General features: G+C 48.2%; 2 protein-coding genes across 7 annotated transcripts in view; one reads left to right on the top strand and one right to left on the bottom strand.

Moving 5' to 3' along the window:
• Window positions 1–1,204: 1,204 nt before the first annotated feature.
• CBY1 (chibby 1, beta catenin antagonist) lies at window positions 1,205–16,643 on the bottom strand. Of its 6 annotated transcripts, none has more exons than XM_058431750.1 (6): window positions 16,586–16,643; window positions 9,311–9,424; window positions 6,890–7,005; window positions 4,052–4,157; window positions 3,853–3,971; window positions 1,205–1,759 (listed from the first exon to the last, which is right to left on the bottom strand). In XM_058431750.1, the coding sequence occupies exons 2-6, from the start codon at window positions 9,327–9,329 to the stop codon at window positions 1,370–1,372; spliced, it is 750 nt and encodes a 249-aa protein (XP_058287733.1). In that variant the 5' UTR covers window positions 9,330–9,424; window positions 16,586–16,643; the 3' UTR covers window positions 1,205–1,369. The 6 variants fall into 6 exon arrangements, with proteins under 6 accessions (XP_058287733.1, XP_058287732.1, XP_031995822.1 ...); XM_058431749.1 differs by lacking the exon at window positions 16,586–16,643 and adding an exon at window positions 16,367–16,462; XM_032139931.2 differs by lacking the exon at window positions 16,586–16,643 and adding an exon at window positions 16,367–16,462 and having other exon boundaries at window positions 1,205–1,911.
• Window positions 16,644–16,861: 218 nt separating this feature from the next.
• FAM227A (family with sequence similarity 227 member A) overlaps window positions 16,862–21,339 on the top strand; it is a 70,058-nt gene continuing 65,580 nt past the window's right edge. The window contains exon 1 of the mRNA XM_032139889.2: window positions 16,862–17,001. The gene's annotated coding sequence lies outside the window, so the exon portion shown is untranslated. The remainder of the gene's footprint in view (window positions 17,002–21,339) is intronic.

Raw genomic sequence — 21,339 nt, forward strand, 5'->3', positions numbered from 1 at the left:
GCACAAATTCTCACACCAACCACTAGGTTCCTGCCAGGTCCTGGCCAGTCCCAACACCATGAAGCAGGAGGGCAGGCGAATTTTGAGCAGAGAGACTGTTTCTGTTTGGCATCAGCCTCTGCCAATGCCTAGGAAAGCTGGAATGCTCTCCTGCAAGGGTGACATTTCCCCACACGCTAAACATTCTTTTTTTTTTTTTGAGACGGAGTCTTGCTCTGTCACCCAGGCTGGAGTGCAGTGGCCGCCTCCCAGGTTCAAGCGATTCTCCTGCCTCAGCCTCCCAAGGAGCTGGGACTACAGGCATGTGTCACCACGCCCAGCTAATTTTCTTTTGTATTTTTAGTAGAGACGGGGTTTTGCCATGTTGGCCAGGCTGGTCTCAAACTCCTGACCTCAGACGATCCATCCGCCTCAGCCTCCCAAAGTGCTGGGATTACAGGCGTGAGCCACCACGACCGGCCAATTCTGGCTTTTGATGGAACAACAGAGGCTTAGACTCCAGGCTCCAGTTACTTCTTTTTTTTTTTTTTTTTTTTTTAGACAGGGGTCTTACTCTGTCACCCAGAATGGGGTGCAGTGGAGCAATCACAGCTCACTGCAGCCTCGACCTCCCTGGGCTCAAAGCAATCCTCCCATCTCAGCCTCCTGAGAGGCTGGTACTACAGGTGTGCACCACCACGCCCAGCTAATTTTCTTTTTTTTGTATTTTGTTTCGCTATTTCCAGGCTGGTCTTGAACTCCTGAACTAAAGCAATCAGCCCGCCTCAGCCTCCCAAAGCGCTAGTGCTAGGATTACAGGTGTGGGCCACCACACCTGGCCAGGCTCCATTTAATTTTTTTTTTTTTTTTTTTTTTTTTTGAGATGGAGTCTCTCTCTCTTGTCGCCCAGGCTGGAGTACAATGGTATGATCTTGGCTCACTGCAACTTCTGCCTCCTGGGTTCAAGTGATTCTCCTGTCTCAGCCTCTCAAGTAGCTGGGACTACAGGTGCCTACCACCACGCCTGGCTAATTTTTGTATTTTTAGTAGAGACGAGGTTTTGCTCTATTGGCCAGGCTGGTCTCGAACTCCTGACCTCAGGTGATCTGCCCACCTCAGCCTCCCAAAGTGCTGGGATTACAGGTGTGAGCCACCATGCCTGGCCAGCTCCATTTACTTCTTGGGAAATTCATGGTTCTCTTTTTAGTCACTTTGGTCACAGAAAGATTATTTAACATCCTTTAATAAAAAAGTAGTGCAAACAGGAAAGTAGCATAAAAATATAGTGTTGCTGTAGAAGGCTGGTGCTTGCTGCTGAGAAGCTGAAGTCAGAGGAGGCCAGGTGTGAGGAAGGAGGATTCTTTAAAGGCAAGAAGAGAGAGGCCTGCCTTTAAGAGCCAAGAGAGCCGCTCATGCATGACCCCCAACACAGAGCTCTGTAGAACCGCTGCCACACCCCAAACACCAACGTAAGGGGGTGAGAGAATGAACTCCAGCCACTTCTCCCAACAGAGCCCAACAAAGCTATTCTGGGACATGTGTGTTTGCGAGCTTGTGTGTGGAGAGCACCAAAAAGCTCGTTAGCAGCCCCAGGCCTCCGTGCAGTCTGGTTTTCAGACTGGCATCCGCAGGCAGTGCATCTGAAGCACCTTCTAGTTACTATCCCCATCTGGAATCTTGGTTTTCTCCATTCCATGTCACCTTCTATTGCCAACCCAAGGGTGCCAGTGCCTGTGGGTCCCATTATATGATACTCTCTTCCAGGACTGAATCCACTAGTCTGGCCAAAAAAAAAAAAAAAAAAAAAAAAGCACTTAGCCACATCCTACTCCCCAATAAATGTCTCTGGGGTCTTCATTTTCTCTTCCGGCTGATCCTCAATTCATCCAGTTCCTTCTCCATTAAGTGGGATTCGGCAGTGGACTCTGAAAGCTGAAAGTAAAGCAGCAGCTGTTAGCAAGCAGCACATTTCTAAGAAATGTTTCAGGTTAGCAAGGCCAGCCCTACACGCGGAGGAAAGGCCCCCTGCCACTTCTCTGACGCTGCTGGCCTCCACGATGGGAAACCCTCTGTAACTGGGTAGAAAGCAACCCCTGATGACCCAGGACCACAAGTACTTGAAGAATATTCACAGTCCACTCTGTCAGCACGCTGTCACCCACGAGGGCATGGCACTCCCTGCATGAAGGAGAGTAGGTCTCAGAGGATGTCAAAGGCAGATACTGGTGATTCTAAGGCTAAGGGATAAGAGTTTAAATTGATTCTAAGCTGTAGCTCCCATAATGGGGATTAGGGGAAAAAATGCTGGAAAAAGAACACCACTTTCCTCCTTAGGGTTTTTTTGTTTTTGTTTTTTGGTTTGTTTTCTGAGACAGGGTCTCGCTCTGTCGGCCAGGCTGGGTGCTTTTCTTGTACTAACTCACTGTGAGGTAGATACTACGATTATGCTCATTTTTAAAAAAAACATCCAGGCCGGGTGTGGTGGCTCATGCCTGTAATCTCAGCACTTTGGGAGGCCAAGACAGGGAGATCACGTGAGGTCAGGAGTTGGAGACCAGCCTGGCCAACATGGTGAAACCCCATCTCTACTAAAAATGCAAAAATTAGCCAAGCGTGGTGGCGGGTGCTAATCAGGAGGCTGAGGCAGGAGAATCACTTGAACCGGGGAGGCAGAGGTTGCAATGAGTGGAGATCACGCCACTGTACTCCAGCCTGGGCTAAAGAGCAAGACTCTATCTCAAAAAAATAAATAAATAAAAATAAAAATAAAAAACCATCCAGCCTAAAATGTCAGTCTTTTTTTTTTTCCGAGACGGAGTCTCACTCTGTCGCCCAGGATAGAGTGCAGTGTTGCGATCTCAGCCCACGGCAACCTCCACCTCCCGGGTTCAAGCAATTCTCCTGCCTCAGCCTCCTGAGTAGCTGGGATTATAGGCGCGTGCCATCACACCCGGCTAATTTTTGTATTTTTAGTAGAGACAAGGTTTCACCATGTTGGTCAGGCTGGTGTCGAACTCCTGACCTTGTGACCCATCCACCTCAGCCTCCCAAAATGCTAAGATTACAGGCATGAGCCATCGTGCCCAGCCTAGTCCTTTAAAAAAAAAAAAGACAGGGTCTTACTTTGTAGCCAAGGCTGGTCTCAAACTCCTAAGGTTAAGCCATCCTCCTGTCTTAGCCTCCCAAGTAGCTGGGACTACAGGGGTGCACCACCACAATTAGCTATTATGCCATTTATTGCTGAAGACATTAAATCACAGAGCAGTTAGTCAGTAGCAGAGCTGGGCGAGGAACCCAGGCCATTTTGCTCCGGAGTGTGTGCTCTTAACCACTACAGTGTATGCTCTCCTGCCTCTGAACCTTCACAGGCTCCTCTAGGCCCAGTGGGTTGCTGGATTTTTAACAGCCACAAGAAACCAACACTAATGCAGTGTGAGGCCCTCAGCTGGTCTGTGCTGGGCACTGATTAATGCCTACTTGGTATGAGACACTTCAAAGCCATGAGCCGGCTCTACCCCTCTTCCTGGAATGCCTTCATCTAACCTCCATTCCCGCCATTATCCTTCCACATTCAGCTCAGATATCCCTTCCTCTGGGAAGCTCTCCCGACTTGACAGAAATAACTTCTCCCTCGTGTGCCGTGCAGATCCTATGCAGACTCCAACTGGGTCCTTACGTAATTATGCTTACGGTCCACCTGCCTCTACACTGTGAGGGCAGGAACTGTGTCTTGTTTCTCGCGTGTGGCTTTGGATGCAAAGCAATGTACCTGGCCAAACTGGCATTGAGGAGAGATCTGTCAGATTAAATGACTTGAGGTGGAGCCTCCCCAAAAGGAGAAGCTAGGCCTCTCTTTCCCATCACCTGCCTCACCATGTCTAACAGGATGTCCACTTTCAGCCGCAAGAGATTGTTCTCTTCCTCCAACTGCTGGTTCCGCCTGCGAAGGCGCTGAACCTCCCTCCGGTCCACACCGCCACTAACCCCTGTCTCTGGAGGAACGACAGAACCAGTTAAAGGGGGATTTCCTCCTACAATCTTGTTTGACGAAATGGCAGGAAGTACAGCTCACCTGCTATCCACTGGCCATTTTCAAACTTCAGGCTTTGCCCTGCCAGGTTCATAGTCGGGGATCCGTATTCCAAGCCCAGCTCTACCTCCCGGGTTGATCGATCCAACTGTGGGCGAGATGCTACGTGACAACTTCAGCAGGCCCAGAACACGCCCTCATCCCAGCTCCTCTTCCGCCAACAATATGACCCCAGCAACTCATTTCTCTAATCATTACCTGGAACCTTTAATGATTTTTTTAAAGCCATAAAATCAAATGATGTACAGCAAAAGTTTAATTATGAGATAAAAAATATACTGTTTTATACATTAGATGTTTTCTAGAAAAGTTATATATGCTGAAATTTATAAATTGAATTATTTTATACCTACTCGACACTTAATAGTTTAAGCAATCCTACTATAAAGTGTTAATCAAGTGAAAAATCCTTTTTAAATATAACAGTCCCCTAAGTTATCATTTGCTTAATATGGAGCTACGTATGTTGTGGAAAAGACATAAAATTCTAACAAGTAGGAGGAGGAGGAGTTGCTTCTTAACATGCAACAGTACAATTTACATATTCTATTCTTTTTTTTTTTTTGAGACGGAGTTTCGATCTGTCATCAAGGCTAGAGTACAGTGGTGCGATCTCAGTTCACTGCAGCCTCCGCCTCCCGGGTTCAAGTGATCCTCCCATCTCAGCCTCCGAATAGCTGGGACTATAGGCATGCACCACCATACCCGGCTAATTTTTGGGGTGTTTTTTGAGACGGAGTCTCACTCGCCCAGGCTGGAGTGCAGTGGCACAATCTCGGCTCACTGCAACCTCTGCCTCCCAGGTTAAGCGATTCTCCTGCCTCACCTTCCCGAGTAGCTGGGACTACAGGCACACACCACCACCCCTGGCTAATTTTTGTATTTTTTAGTAGAGACAGGGTTTCACCATATTGGCCAGGCTGGTCTCAAACTCCTGACCTTGTGATCCGCCCACCTCGGCCTCCCAAAGTGCTGGGATTATAGGCGTGAGCCACCACACCTGGCCTAATTTTTGTGTTTTTTAAAGTAGAGTCAGAGTTTCACCACGTTGGCCAGGCTGGTCCCAAACTCCTGACCTCAAGTGATGCACCCACCTCAGCCTCCTAAAGTGCTGGGATTACAGGCGTCAGCCACTGCGCCCGGCTTAGATATTCATTTCTACAACTCAGTGAGCACCTACCCTGAGTCAGGACTCGGTACTGGGTATCCAGGGATGGGTATGACCAGCTCTGCCCTCAATAGCGGCTCAACACAGGGAGACCTTCAGGTAAGTGCTCAAATGTCCCTTTCTCAGTTAGGCCTTCCTGACCACGCTGTTGAAAATGACAGCTCGGTCCCCAGTGCTCAGCCACACCCCATCCCAGGCCTATGCTTTGTTTTGCTGTCTGGCACGTATTACCATCTGATAAAAATTTGCTTATTTTCTGTAGCCTTCCATTAAAGTATCTGCCCCATGAAAGCAGGGATTTGATGTTTTTCTCTCCCCTCCTTCATCCACTTCTGCATGCCCAGTGCTTAGGAGAGTGCCTGGCACATAGAAAGGTATCAATCAATAGCTCTTGAATTAATCTATTCTGGATTCTAGAATTAAACATTCTAGGCAGAAGGAGTAGCGTGCACAGGGGAGGTTCACATGGGGCTTGGGCGGCTGCAGCACAGGGTGTGCAGAGGGCAAGGGCAGGAAGGAGAGCTGGAGTGAGGCCACCAAGGGTCATCTGTGCTGCTCCCAAGATCTGGGTCGTTATCCTGTAATAACGGGGAACTAATAAAATCCACCAGTGACCATACAGAGTGTCGTGGAGGCCGTTTTCCCTCCCAAGGCTTAGAAGTACCTGTCAGCATGTGGAAAACAACACAGGGGAGGACTGACTTCAGGTCATGGTCAGAGACAGACGTCATGTAAGCACACTGCTGCTCTTACACTCTGTGGAGTTAGGACAGAGGATGTCCCAGAGGGACCACCAGGTGTATCTGCATCTGTCACACATGGCAGTGAGGAAAGGGAGCCTCAGGCCTGGGGGCACCAGAAACTGACATCCTAAGCCTCTGCCTGGCCTGCTCCACAGAATGCCCAGCTCTGGCCACAGCGGGGCTGCCCCCACCATGATTTTCACTGGGAACAGGAGACAATAGACTCTAAGACCTGAAACCTGGAGTGAATGCTCAGCCCCCACAGCCTTGTTGTTCAACCCCACTGGCCTTCTGTGAAGACATGGCCAACCTGCACAGCCAGCTCTGTGGGAAAAGGTCACAGAATAAAGTAGAAGTCAAATTGGATAATACTGACTGGGCGCAGTGGCTCACACCTGTAATCCTAGCACTTGTGGAGGCCAAGGCAGGTGGATCACCTGAGGTCAGCAGTTCGAGACCAGCCTGGCCAACATGGTGAAACCCCGTCTCTACTAAAAATACAAAAATTAGCTGGGCATGGTGGCGGGCAGTTGTAATCCCAGCTACTCAGGAGGCTGAGGAAGGAGAATCGCTTGAACCTGGGAGGTGGAGGTTGCAGTGAGTCGAGATCACGCCACTGCACCCTAGCCTGTGGGACGGGAGCGAGACTCCATCTCAAAAAAGAAAAAAAAAATTTGGATATTTGGGGTCAAATATCATAATGAGATTGTCTTCTTAAGTTCTTAGATAAACAAGCTGACAATCATTCTCAAACAAGAGTTCAAAAATGTTTTCAGCAATAGCCATGATATGGACGGAAAGGATGCCCTCCTGCACCGATGCCTCTGGAGGACCACACTTTCCATTCAGAGACACGCTCAGCACTCAACTCACACTGCACACCGGGCCGACCCCAGTACCGACACTCACAGAATGCAGGTTGGAGAGAGATGCCGACTTCCGAGGAGGTGTCTTCTTCGGACTGAACGTATTCCCAAAGAAAGGCATCTTTGGCCTGATGTAAGCAAAGCCAACGCTCCCTTCTCCTAGGGTCAGAAAAAGTCAGGGGTACAAGCAGCTGGATCACTGATCTTATGCCATTGTCCTCAAATCTTGAAGACATACATTTTATCATGTGGCTACTAACGATCCTGGTGCTATGGTTTGAATGTCCCCACCAAAACTCATGTTGAAATTGAATTGCCATTGTTTAACAGTATAAGGCGTGACTGGGCCATGTGAGCTCTGCTCTCATGAATGGATTAATGCCATCGTCATGGAGTAGGTTAGTTTTCTTGGGAGTGGGCTCCTGGTAAAAGGATGAGTTCTGCTGCCATGCTGTCTTTCTCGTGCACTTGCTCACCACGTGAGCCTTCTGCCTCACACAGGATGACCCTCACCAGATACTTGCACCACGCTCTTGGACTTCCCAGTCTCCAGAACTGTGAGCCAAATAAACTTCTTTTCTTTATAAATTACCCAGTCTGTGGTAATCTGTTATGGCAGCACAAAATGGATTAAGACACCTGGTAATAGCTCCCATGTGCTGAACGCTCCCTTTGTGCTACGCAGTATGCTAAGATTTCTGGGTGGGGCACAGTGGCGCATGCCTGCAGTCCCAACTACTTGGGAAGCTGAGGCTGGGGGGTCGCTGGAGCCCAGGGAGGTTGAGGCTGCAGTGAGCTGTGATCCACTGCTGCTCTCCAGTCTAGTCTACAGAGTGAGAGACCATGTCTCAAAAAAAAAAAAAAAAAAAATTAGCCTGGCATGGTGGCACACAACTACAGTCTCAGTGACTTAGGAGGCTGAGGTAGGCAGATCACTTGAGCCCAGGAGTTTAAGACCAGCCTGGCCAACATGGCAAAACCCTGTCTCTACAAAAAATACAAAAATTAGCCAGGCATGGTGGTGCATGCCTGTAGTCTCAGCTATTCAGTAGGCTTGGGTGGGAGGATCATTTGAACCTATGAGTTTGAGCCTCCAGTGAGCTATGATCATGCCACTGCACTCCAGCCTGAGTCAAAGAGCATTACCCTGGCACTAAAAAAAATAAAGAAATGGCCGGGCACGGTGGCTCATGCCTATAATCCCAGCACTTTGGGAGGCCGAAGCGGGCAAATCAAGAGGTCAGGAGTTTGAGACCAGCCTGGCCAACGTGGTGAAACCCCATCTCTACTAAAAATACAAAAAATTAGCTGGGCATAGTGGCAGGTGCCTGTAATCTCAGCTAGTTGGGAGGCTGAAGCAGGAGAATTCCTTGAACCCGGGAGGCAGAGGTTGCAGTAAGCCAAGATCGCGCCACTGCACGCCAGCCTGGGTGACACAGCAAGACTCTGTCTCAAAAATAAATTAAAAAAATAAATAAATAAATAAATAAGTAAAGCTATGCTTATATTTCCTTTCCAGATTGATAACAGTGCCCCTCACTTGTCACCAGTGTCACTTGTCAACAATGCACCTCATATGTCAGGTTACCTGTTCTGTTATGGAAGGTGACATGAGGTGTCCTGAAAAGGGGGCAGGTCCATGACATGGCGGAGCTGACAACGGCACCCCCACAACCTGTACATTTGCTTTCAGCGTAGTGCAACCTATTGCAATTCACCTAGGCCTAGTTAAGTAGAGTTCCTGATAACACCCTGGTTTTTGGGGAGGAAAGGAGGGGAGAAGCAAACTTTTTATTTAGGCTGGGCGCAGTGGCTCACACCTGTAATCCCAGCACTTTGGGAGGCCAGGGCGGGAGGATTACTTGAGCACAGGAGTTCAAGACCAGCCTGGGCAACTTAGCAGGATCCGTCTAAAAAAAAATATATATATATATATATATATATATATATATATAACCACAAATCATAAGTGTAAGGTTTCATGAGTTTTTACTACACAAGTATAACTACCCTCCAGGGCCAGGCGTGGTGGTTTACACCTGAAATCCCAGCACTTTGGCAGGCCAAGGTGAGAGGATTGCTTGAGCCCAAGAGTTCAAGACCAGCCTGAGTGACACAGTGAGACCCCCATCTCTAAAAAAATTAAAATCAAATATTTTTTTAAATTTTATTTTTTATGATTTTTTTTTGAGACAGAGCCTTGCTCTGTGCCTCATCCTCGCAAATAGCTGGGATTACAGGTGTGTGCCACCACACCTGGCTAATTTTTGTATTTTTAGTAGAGACGGGGTTTCACCATGTTGGCCAGACTGGTCTCGAACTCCTGACCTCAAGTGATCTGCCCACCTTGGCCTCCCAAAGTGCTGAAATTACAGGTGTGAACCAACACGCTGGCTCAAAACATTTTTTTAAAACCACCCTCCAGATCAGGATACAGAGCTTTTCAGCACTCCATAAGCCTCACCTGGCCACTGTACATGCATGGAATTGCACAGTGAGTCCTCGTTTGCATCTGGCTTCTCGCACCATGCAGCTGTGTGTAGTTATAGTTTGTTCATCTGCATTGCTGGATAATATTCTATTGTATAAACACAGCAAAATTTACTTGTCTACAGAAGATGGACATTTGAGCTGTTTGCAGTTTTGTTTTGTGTTTTTTGAGACAGGGTCTCATTCTGGTCCCCCAGGTTGGAGTGCAGTGGTACCATCTCTGTTCACTGTAGCCTCGACCTCCCAGGCTCAGGTGATCCTGTCATCTCAGCCTCATGGGTAGCTGGGACTACAGGCACGCACCAGCATGCTGGCTAATTTTCTGCATTTTTAATATAGATGGGAGTTTTGTCATGTTGCCCAGTCTGGTCTTGAACTCTTGGGCTCAAGTGATCTGCCTGCCTTGGCCTCCCAAAGTGCTGGAATTACAGGTGTGAACCACCACACCAGCCTGTTTCCAGTTTTTGACCATCAAAAATAGTGCTGCTAGGCCAGGCATGGTGGCTTATGCCAGTAATCCTAGCACTTTGGGAGGCCAAGATAGGAGGATCACTTGATGCCAGGAGTTCGAGACCAGCCTGGGCAACATAATGAGACCTCATCTCTACAAAAAATTGAAAAATCAGCCAGACGTGGTGGTGTACCCTTGTAGTCCTAGCTACTCAGGAGGCTGAGGTGGAAGGATCGCTTGAGCCCAGGAGTTTGAGGCTGCAGTGAGCTATGATTGCCACTGCACACTCCAGTCTGGGCAATAGAGCAAGACCCTGTCTCAAAAAATAAAAACAAAAAAGTACTGCTAAGAACGTAAGACTTGAGCATGTATATCTACATGCATATGCACACTTTTCTGGTTCCATACTTGGGGGTAGAACTGTAGAGTCATACAGCATTCATATATTTAGCTTTAACAGATACTGCCAAATGGTTTTCCAAAGTCATTGTACCAATTGAGACTCCTATCTGCAGTTTGCAAGAGATCTTTGTCAATATCTGGCACTTTCTGTCTTTTTCATCTTATCCATTCTGGGAGGTATGTAATGGTGTTGCATTGTTTAATTTGCCTTTCCCAAATAACTAATTAAGTTGAGCATCATTTAACATACTCCTTGGACATATGGATTTTTTTGTGGCATGCTTGTTCGCGTATTTTGCCTTTTTTTTTTTTTTTTTTTTTTGAGATGGAGTCTCCCTCTGTCATCGGGCTGGAGTGCAGTGGCACGATCTTGGCTCACTGCAACCTCTGCCTCCCAGGTTAAAGTGATTCTCCTACCTCAGCCTCCCGAGTAACTGGGATTACAGGAACACGCCACCATGCTCAGCTAATTTTTGTATTTTTAATAGAGACAGGGTTTCGCTATGTTGGCCAGGCTGGTCTCGAACTCCTGACCTCAAGCAATCCACCCGCCACAGCCTCCCAAAGTGCTAGGATTATAGGCATGAGCCACTGCGCCCAGCCCTCTTTTGCCATTTTTTAAAATTGAGCTGTCTATCATGTTCATGTTGTAAGGGTTTGTGAGGGTATTTATATATGCTGGATACAAGTTTCATTACTGTATATATGTACAGTACTGAAAATATCTTCTCCCACTTTTTTCTTTTTGCTTTCTTCTTTTTTTTTTCTTTGAAACAGAGTCTCGCTCTGTCACCCAGGCTGGAGTGCAGTGGTGCTATCTTGGTTCACTGCAACCTCTGCCTCCCAGGTTCGAGATTCTCCTGTCTCAACCTCTCAAGTAGCTGGGATTACACACGCCTGCCACTAAATCCAGCTAATTTTTGTGTTTTTAGTAGAGATAGGGTTTTGCCATGTTGGCCAGGCTGGTCTCGAACTCCTGACCTCAAGTGATCCACCCGCCTCCGCCTCCTAAAGTGCTAGAATTACAGTCATGAGCCACTGCACCCGACCTCTTTTTGCTTTTTTTTGGAGACAGAGTTTCGCTTTTGTGGCCCAGGCTGAAATGCAATGGCACCATCTCGGCACACTGCAACCTCCACCTCCTGGGTTCAAGTGATTCTCCTGCCTCAGCCTCCCAAGTAGCTGAGATTATAGGCATGCACCACCACACCTGGCTAATTTTTGTATTTTTAGTAGAGACGGGGTTTCTCTATGTTGGTCAGGCTGGTCTCGAACTCCCGACCTCAGGTGATCTGCCCGCCTCAGCCTCCCAAAGTGCTGGGATTACAGGTGTGAGCCACCCCACATCCAGCCTCTTTTTGCTTTCTTATTGATTTCTTTTGATCAAAGAAGTTCTTTTTTTTTTTTTTTTTTTTTTGCGAAGGAGTCTCGCTCTGTCGCCCAGGCTGGAGTGCAGTGGCTCAATCTTGGCTCACTGCAAGCTCTGCCTCCCAGGTTCAAGCGATTCTCCTGCTTCAGCCTCCTGGGTAGCTAGGACTACAGGCACGTACCACCACGTCCAGCTAATTTTTGTATTTTTAGTAGAGACGGGGTTTCACCATGTTGGCCAGGATGGTCTCAATCTCTTGAACTCATGATCCACCTGCCTCGGCCTCCCAAAGTGCTGGGATTACAGGTGTGAGCCACAGCTCCCAGCCAGAAGTTCTTAATTATAATGAAATCCAATTATTTATTTATTTATTTATTTTGAGATCAAGTCTCACTCTGTCGCCCAGGCTGGAGGGCAGTGATGTGATCTCAGCTGACTGCAACCTCTGCCTCCTGGGTTCAAGCAATTCTCCTGCCTCAGCCTCCTGAGTAGCTGGGATTACAGGCGCCTGCCACCACACCCAACTAATTTTTGTACTTTTAGTAGAGATGGCGTTTCGCCATGTTAGCCAGGCTGCTCTTGAATTCCTGACCTCTTGATCCACCCATCTCGGCCTCCCAAAGTGCTGGGATTACAGGCATAAGCCACTGCACCCAGCCCAATTTATTATTATTTCTTAATGATTAGTGTTTGTATTCTATTTTTAAAATGTTTGCCTACCCCAGGCTGGGTATGGTGGCTCATGCCTATAACTCCTAGCACTTTGGGAGGCAGAGGCAGGCAGATCACTTGAGTCCAGGAGTTCAAGACCATCCTGGGCAACATGGCATACAAAACCCCTGTCTTTACCAAAGATACAAAAAATTAGCTGGGCATGGTGGTGTGCGCCTGTGGTCCCAGCTATTCAGGAGGCAGAGGTGGGAGGATTGCTTGCGCCCAGGAGCCAGAGGTTGCAGTGAGCTGAGATTATGACACCAGCTTGGGTGACAGAGTGAGATCCTGTCCCCCACCCCCCAAAAAAAATTGCCTACCCCAAGGTCATGATGATATTTTTTGTTAACTTCTGGTAATATTATTGTTTACATTTCACATTTGTGACTATAATTCATCTTGAATTAATATTTGTGTATGATGTAAAACAGGGGTTAGTGTTCTTTTTTCCCCATATATCACTCATTTTTTTTTTTTTTTGAGACAGGGTCTCATTCTGTTGCCCAGGCTGGAGTGCAGTGGCGCGATCTCAGCTCACTGCAGCCTCGACCTCCCAGGCTCAAGCAATTCTCCCACCTCAGCTTCCTGAGTAGCTGAGATCACAGGCATGCGCCACTAGGCCCAGCTAATTTTTGTGTCTTTTGTAGAGACGGGGTTTCGCCATGTGGCCCAGGCTGGTCACGAACTCCTGAGCTCAAGCGACTGGCCCAACTTGGCCTCTCAAAGTGGTGGGATTACAGGCCTGAGCCACCATGCCTGGCCTATATTACTCAATTTTAATTTATAGCACACACACAGCTTACAAAGAATCTTTCTAAGAAGCCATAGACTAAAGAGAAAAACAATGACGGCACAAGTGAGCAAAAAGAAAACAGCCGACCCCTCACTGCTCCTCCTGGGCGTAAGGTCTTCCTTCACTACATTATGAAATAAAAGCCGTAACGGGTTAATTGGATCTGACAAGAAATGGGCCAAAAAAGGCAAGAGGAGGGGTTGGTATCTTTTCAAGACTATTTGAAACAAGGTTTTATATCCATTATCATTAAAAGAGAATTCAAAGTATGAATCCATCACAATCAGCAAGATATGTATCCAATGAGGACAGGAAAAAAAACTTCCAGGCTGTTTTCATTAAGGGAGAAATTGATCTCACTAAAATTAATGATAAAAGTTAAGAAGCGTCTTTGGAATGTATGTATAACATACAATACATATGTATATATAATTTATAAATAAATGAAGGTATTTGGGGTTATGTGCTCATGACAGTTTTCCTGGTAGTTACATGTTTGAATTAAAAACAATCATACAGTGGCTCACGCCTGTAATCCTAGCACTGTGGGAGGCCGAGGCAGGTGGATCACTTGAGGTCAGGAGTTCAAGACCAGCCTGGCCAACACAGTGAAACCCCATCTCTACTAAAAATACAAAAATTAGCCGGGCACAGTGGCACGCGCCTGTAATCCCAGCTACTCAGAAGGCTGAGGCTTGAACCCAGCAGGCAGAGGTTGCAGTGAGCTCAGATCGTGCCACTGTATTCTAGCCTGGGCAACAGAGCAAGACTCTGTCTCAAAAAAAAAAAAAAAAAAAACAATTGTAGACCAGGTACAGTGGCTCACACCTGTAATCCCAGCATTTTGGGAGGCCAAGGCAGGCAGATCACTTGAGGCCAGGAGTTCGAGACCAGCCTGGCCAACATGGCAAAACCGCATTTCTACTAAAAATACAAAAATTAGTCCAGTGTGGCGGCGTGCGCCTGTAATCTCGGCTACTCAGGAGGCCGAGGCACAACAATTGCTTGAACCCAGGAGGCAGAGGTTGCAGTGAGCAGAAATTGCACCACTGCACTCCAGCCTGGACAACAAAGCGAGACTATGTCTCAAAAAATAAAAATAAAATTGTAAATAGCAATTAAAGACAGTGAGATAGCTGTACATGAACTAACCTGAAAGACTTCTGACATGCTTTAACACTGCGAAAGCAAGTTGCAGAATGATGTGTATGGTATATTCCCCCATATGATAAGACAAAGTGAAAATAAAAGAATAGGCCGGGCGCAGTGGCTCACGCCTGTAATCCCAGCACTTTGGGAGGCCGAGGCGGGCGGATCACGAGGTCAGGAGATTGAGACCACCCTGGCTAACATGGTGAAACCCCGTCTCTACTAAAAATACAAAAAATTAGCCTGGCGTGGTGGCAGGCGCCTGTAGTCCCATCTACTCGTAGTCCCATCTACTCGTAGTCCCAGCTACTCGTAGTCCCAGCTACTCAGGAGGCTGAGGCAGGAGAATGGCGTGAACCCAGGAGGCAGAGCTTGCAGTGAGCCGAGATCGCACCACTGCACTCCAGCCTGGGCAACAGAGCCAGACTCCATCTCAAAAAAATAAAATAAAATAAAATAAAAGAATATATGTGTGTATTAAAAAAAAGAAAGAGGCCGGGTGCGGTGGCTCATGCCTGTAATCCCAGTACTTTGGGAGGCCGAGTTGGGCAGATCATGAGGTCAAGAGATGGAGACTATCCTGGCCAACATGGTGAAACCCCGTTTCTACTAAAAATACAAAAATTAGTCGGGTGTGGTGGTGTGCGCCGGTTGTCCAAGCTACTCAGGAGGCTGAGGCAGGATAATTGCTTGAACCCAGGAGGCGGAGGTTGCAGTGAGCCGAGATTGCACCACTGCTTTCTAGCCTGGGTGACAGAGCAAGACCCCATCTCAAAGAAAAAAAAAATAGAAAGAAAGAAAGAGATCTGGAAGGATACACCAAACTGTTCATAGTGGTTAAACCTGAAAAAGGGAACAGGATGCCTGACTTGAATGAAATTGTCATTTTATAGGTTAAAAAAAGGTCAAATTGTGACAATTTCATATGGTACAATATAAAATTATATTAAATATACTGGAGATTTAATGAATTATTACAATGAGAATATATTCATGTTACTTATGAACAAAATGAACAAAAACACAGTTCAAAAGCAGCCCCCAGCATGCCTAGCATCTAGAGACATTTGAAGAAGGAGAAATAAGCCAAGTCCCCACTGATGCTAACTGCACTGGGCCTGAGCACATGGGCTGGACACAACCAGGTTTCGGGCCTGGCTCTGCCCCTCAGTTGCCTGCTAGACCTTGGCCCAGCTGCTTTACTTCTCGGGCTTTAACTGGGGCCCCTCACTCATGACCGCACTAATTCTCATAACACTACAGCTGGGAACTGTCATCCATATATTACAGATGAGGAAGGGTCTGGATTAGCTACCTTTTAAGTCAGATCTAATAATCCACAAACGGCTCAGCTGAGATCCTGGGATTCTGGGGCATCCGCGTGCACTTGAGGTACAAGCTGTCCCCTTGGCCCATGGCAACCTTCTTTCTAGTGAAACTCCCGGGGGGAGCGTGCTGGGCACACAGGAAGTGAAGGGGGAGCACCTGGCTTCCAATGATCACTCTGCTGCTCACCCACAGTGGGACACCAGCATTTATCCCCCTTGGGCTTCGGCTTCTTTCTTGCACTGAGGAATAATAATGGTACCTGGCTCACAAGATGTTATAGTGTTTTAGTGTTTATAAATTGTGCACTTGATCCTCACAACGACCCTGGGAAGAAGATCAAGTAAGTGGTGCCTCCCCAGTCCACAGATACTGATACTAATCACTAATCATTGTGTAAAGGTTTTCCGTTTGCAACAGGCCATAAAATATATTATCTTTATTTAATTCTAAGAAAACAAGGGCTGAATCTTTGGCTTTCATCGGATTCTCAAAGGAATACGTGTCCCCCAAGGAGTTCAGAGGTAGCCATGTTACGCAGGTGCACGGCCCCCAGCGCTGTAGGACTCAAGTAACAGCTGTCAACAAACGTTCACACGCACGATCTCATGCAATCACCTTCACGGCCACCTACGGGGAGGAATTACCGCCCCAATTCACAAGCGCGGAGACATACAGAGGAGGGCGGCCACCGCCCAGGGTCGCCCGGCCCCCTTCCCCGGGCCCTCCCGAAGCCGCTCTCCAGGCGAGGCCCGGGCGTCCTACACAGCTCGGGCCCCCGGGTGAACCCAGGCCGCGCTGGCCGGCGACGCCAGACTCGGAGACGTACCTGACGCGTCCCAGAAGCCGGGGTCCAAGCGCTCCCCGAGACCCCCTAGCAAGGACCCTGTAGCCTAGAGCCACCTTGACCCACCCGCCTCCTGCCGCCCGCTCGCCACGCGCATGCGCCGCGCCTCCCCTCCCGGCCTCTACCACCGAGGAAAGGGGTAGCCGGCGCTGGGGTTCCCAGCGCCAGCCTGTGCGAATCCCCAGAAACTCAGTGAATCACCTCGCGATAGTAAACGGATTATACAAAGGCAGTGTCTTCTGGGGTCCTTTTCATGCCCCTAGGACCAGGACCTGCACTCACCCTCCCCACTGACACATTGGTCTGGGCCCCCGGCCGGGCTGTCATGGAAACGGCGTCTCGCGGACAACGCTGCGGCTCAAGAAGGTTCCATTGTTATGGGAAACGGGAAAGTGGAGACCGCGCCGGCGTTGCCTGGAGAACGCCTGGACTCAGAGTAGCAAAATGGGCCTCTCCCCAACTCCCCTCCTCCTCCCCCAGCACAAGGCAAAGGGCACCCCTTGCTGTGAGTTTGGGGGCACCGGCTGTCGGGGGCCGACCCAGAACTTTGCGGGGTCCCCTGAGGGACCCGTGGCGGGACCGGCCCCGGGTTCGTCAAATTCCGCCGATGCTTTCAGGTAAGACGGACGGACCGACGCACCATGACCCACCGCTGGCAGCCTGCCCCCTCCCCATGCCCTCATGGCGGCTTCTACAAGCAAAGGAAGCTGATGCCCAGGGACTACTTAAAAGTCGCATTGTGAGGAAGGGACAGAGAACTACTGGAGAATCAACTCCAGATCTCCTAGAGTCCTAACAGCGTGTGTTATTGGTTCCGTCTGATAAGTGAAGAAACTTAGGCCATTCAAGGAGTTTACCAGCTGCCTAGTGGGTGTACCAGGGCATCCATCCAGTGAGGGGCAGGACCCGGGGGTCTTTGACTCCAAGCTCAGTTCTCTTCCAGCTACACCACCATGCATTAAAAGAGGGGAGACTTCCATGTCCTAGAACTAAAATCTTCACAATCTGGCTCAGCATTGTACAATACAAACATAAAGCAGGCCACATATGTGATTTGGAATTTTCTAGTAGCCACATTTTTTAAAAAGTAAGAAAAAAAGCCAAGTGAAATTGAGTAATGTTTTAAACTCCATATGTCCAAAACATTACCATTTCAAGATATAATCAGTATTTCTAAATTTGCACTGCTTCTATTTAAAAATTTAATTTTTTTTTTTTAAGACAGAGTCTCACTCTGCTGCCCAGGCTGGGGTTGCAGTGGTGTGATCTCAGCCTCCCGGGTTCAAGCGATTCTGCTGTCTTAACCTCCCGAGTAGTTGGAATTACAGGCACCGGCCACCGCACCCAGCTAATTTTTTGTATTTTTAGTAGAGATGGCGTGTCACCATGTTGGCCAGGCTGGTCTCGAACTCCTGACCTCAGGTGATCTGCTTGACTTGGCCTCCCAAAGTGCTGGTATTACAGGTGCAGGCCACTGCGCCCGGCCAAAATTTGAATTAATTAAAATTAAAATTTTATTCTTGGCTGTTCTATCTATGGAGTAGCCATTCTTTTATTGCTTTACTTTAAAAAAATTTTACTTTTTTTTTTTTTCCGAGACAGAGTCTCGCTCTGTCGCCCAGGCTGGAGTGCAGTGGCGTGATCTTGGCTCACTGCAACCTCCGCCTCCTGGGTTCATGCCATTCTCCTGCCTCCACCTCCCAAGTAGCTGGGACTACAGGCGCCCACCACCACACCAGGCTAATTTTTTTTTGGTATTTTTATTTATTTATTTATTTATTTATTTATTTATTTATTTATTTATTTATTTTTGGATGGAGTCTCGCACTGTCGCCTAGGCTGCAGTGCAGTGGCACAATCTCGGCTCACTGCAAGCTCCGCCTCCCGGGTTCATGCCATTCTCCTGCCTCAGCCTTTCAAGTAGCTGGGATTACAGGCGCCCGCCACCATGCCCAGCTAATTTTTTTTTTGGTATTTTTAGTAGAGATGGGGTTTCACCATGTTAGCCAGGATGGTCTCGATCTCCTGACCTCGTGATCTGCCTACCTTGGCCTCCTAAAGTGCTGAGATTACAGGCATGAGCCACCGCGCCCAGCCTTTTGTTTATTTTATTTATTTATTTATTTATTTATTTTTATTTTTATTATTTTTTTTTTTTTTGAGGCGGAGTCTTGCTCTGTCTCCCAGGCTGGAGTGCAGTGGCGCGATCTCCACTCACTGCAAGTTGCGCCTCCCAGGTTCATGCCATTCCCCTGCCTCAGCCTCCTGAGTAGCTGGGACTACAGGCGCCCGCCACCATGCCCGGCTGATTTTTTGTATTTTTAGTAGAGATGGGGTTTCACCGTGTTAGCTAGGATGGTCTCGATCCCCTGACCTTGTGATCCACCCGCCTCGGCCTCCCAAAGTGCTGGGATTACGGCGTGAGCCACCGTGCCCGGCCTGTTTATTTTTTTGAGACAGGGTCTCACTCTGTCACCCAGGCTGGAGTGCAGTGGCATCATCCCCACCTCCCAAAGTATTGGGATTACAGATATGAGCCACTGCATTCAGCCTTAAAATTTTACTTATTCAGTCACATTAACCAAATTCCAAGGACTTAGTTGTCACATGTAGCTAGTGCTATTTTGATGGCCAGCACGGTCTGGGCACTTCCTACCTTTCCAGCCTCACTTCCCGCTGCTTGAATGGTACATTTTGGATGGCATATTATTTCCGCTCCCCACTTTTTTTTTTTTTTTGAGACCGAGTTTTTCTCTTGTTGCCCAGGCTGGAGTGCAGTGGCGTGATCCAGCTCACTGCAAGCTCCGCCTCCTGGGTTCAAGCAATTCTCCTGCCTCAGCCTCCAGAGTAGCTGGGACAACAGGCGCCTGCCATCACACCCGGCTAGTTTTTTGTATTTTTAGTGGAGACAGCGTTTCACCATGTTAGCCAGGATGGTCTCGATCTCCTGACCTCGTGATCCACCCGCCTCGGCTTCCCAAAGTGCTGGGATTCCAGGCATGAGCCACCACGCCCGGCCTGTTTTTTTTTTTTTTTTTCTTTTTTCTTTTTTTTTTTTTTCTTTTTTCTTTTTTTTTTTGGAGATGGAGTCTCGCTCTGTTGCCCAGGCTGGAGTGCAGTGACGTGATCTCGGCTCACTGCAAGCTCCACCTCCTGGGTTCACACCATTCTCCTACCTCAGTCTCTCAAGTAGCTGGGACTACAGGTGCCTGCCACCACGCCCGGCTAATTTTTTGTATTTTTTAGTAGAAACGGGGTTTCACCGTGTTAGCCAGATGGTCTCGATCTCCTGACCTCGTGATCTGCCCGCCTTGGCCTCCCAAAGTGCTAGGATTATAGGCGTGAGCCACCGCGCCCGGCCTAAAGTCAGCATTGTTTTTGTGTGCTCAAATATATTAACTTTTTTGTTATTTTAATTTTTCTTCTTTTCATATCGCCTCTTCTGAAAAGCATCAAATATGTTAACTTTATTTATTTATTTATTTTGGGACAGGGTCTCACTCTGTCTTTCAGGCTGGAGTGCAGTGGCATGATCTCAGCTCACTGCAAGCTCCATCTCCCAGGTTCAAGCGATTCTTCTGCCTCAGCCTCCCTAGTAGCTGGGATTACAGGTGCCTGCCACCATGCCCTGCTAATTTTTGTATTTTTAGTAGGGATGGCGTTTCACCACATTGGCCAGGCTGGTCTCGAACTCTTGACCTCAAGATTAGCCTGCCTCGGCCTCCCAAAGTGCTGGGATTACAGGCAAGAGCCACCGAGCCCGGCCCAAATATGTTAACTTTAAACAGGGCATTTGAATCTTGACTGCCAGAATGTGTGCTCCATGAGGGCAGAAGGTTTCTTACTCTTCCACCCTTCTGCCCCCAGCACATAGCATATTGCTTGCCACAAGGTAGATATTTAAGGAAGCTAGTTTTCTTCCCTCTCCTTTTATCCTATGCAAGTAATGGCAGTAAAAACTTACCATGTTTCAGAGAATACCTAAAATGGTATGAAATATTCAGAAGGAGCTGGGAGTGGTGGTTCACGCCTGTAATCCCAGCACTTTGAGAGGCCAAGGTGGGTGGATCACCTGAGGTCAGGAGTTCGAGACCACCCTGGCCAAAATGGTGAAACCCCATCTTTACTAAAAATACAAAAATTAGGCAGTTGTGGGTGGCAGGTACCTGTAGTCGCAGCTACACGGGAGGCTTGAATCCAGGAGGTCAAGGCTGCAGTGAGTGAGCCAAGATCGCGCCACTGCACTCCAGTCCGGGTGACAGAGCAAGAGGCTGTCTCAAAACAAACAAACAAAACCGTGGTAAGTCTAAAAGGAATCACAGTTAATCCATAATTTGCCTAATGGAGAAAGCAGTAGAAGCAAATCATTCCAGTTCACTATTGTGAGTCCTGTGATAGATGAATGCAGGCCAAGTGCGGTGGCTCACGCCTGTAATCCCAGCACTTTGGGAGGCTGAGGCAGGCGGATCACGAGGTCAGGAGATCAAGACCATCCTGGCTAACACAGTGAAACCCCGTCTCTACTAAAAATACAAAAAATTAGCCAGGCCTGGTGGTGGGCGCCTGTTGTCCCAGCTACTCGGGAGGCTGAAGCAGGAGAATGGCGTGAATCCGGGAGGCGGAGCTTGCAGTGAGCCAAGATGGCACCACTGCACTCCAGCCTGGGCAACAAAGCGTCTCAAAAAAAAAAAAAAAAAAGAAAAGATAGATGAATGCAGAACCCTGGGCTTTGCAGAGGAGGCATGGTGCTAATGGCTTGGAATTATTTGAGAAGGTTTCCACAGATGTGTCACCTGGGCATAGTCCAACAGAGGGAACCACATCTGGAAAGGCATAGAGGTAGGAAGAGCATGGTGTGGTCAGGGAGCAGGAAGAAGTTCCGCGGGTCTGGCGTGTAAGATGCATGTCTGTGGAGAAGAGGATGGAGCAAAGGCCTGAACCGGAGAAGGAAGGAG

This window comes from Hylobates moloch, unplaced genomic scaffold, assembly GCF_009828535.3.
Source record: "Hylobates moloch isolate HMO894 unplaced genomic scaffold, HMol_V3 SCAFFOLD_19, whole genome shotgun sequence".
Taxonomy (NCBI): Eukaryota; Metazoa; Chordata; class Mammalia; order Primates; family Hylobatidae; genus Hylobates; species Hylobates moloch.

Excerpts from the sequence above, each read along its gene's own strand:
- CBY1 (XM_058431750.1), bottom strand. Across the intron at positions 4,158-6,889 it reads CTCTCTCCAACCTGCATTCT|TTGGATCGATCAACCCGGGA; the intron begins GTGAGTGTCGGT and ends TCTCGCCCACAG. Across the intron at positions 3,972-4,051 it reads AAATGGCCAGTGGATAGCAG|AGACAGGGGTTAGTGGCGGT; the intron begins GTGAGCTGTACT and ends TCGTTCCTCCAG.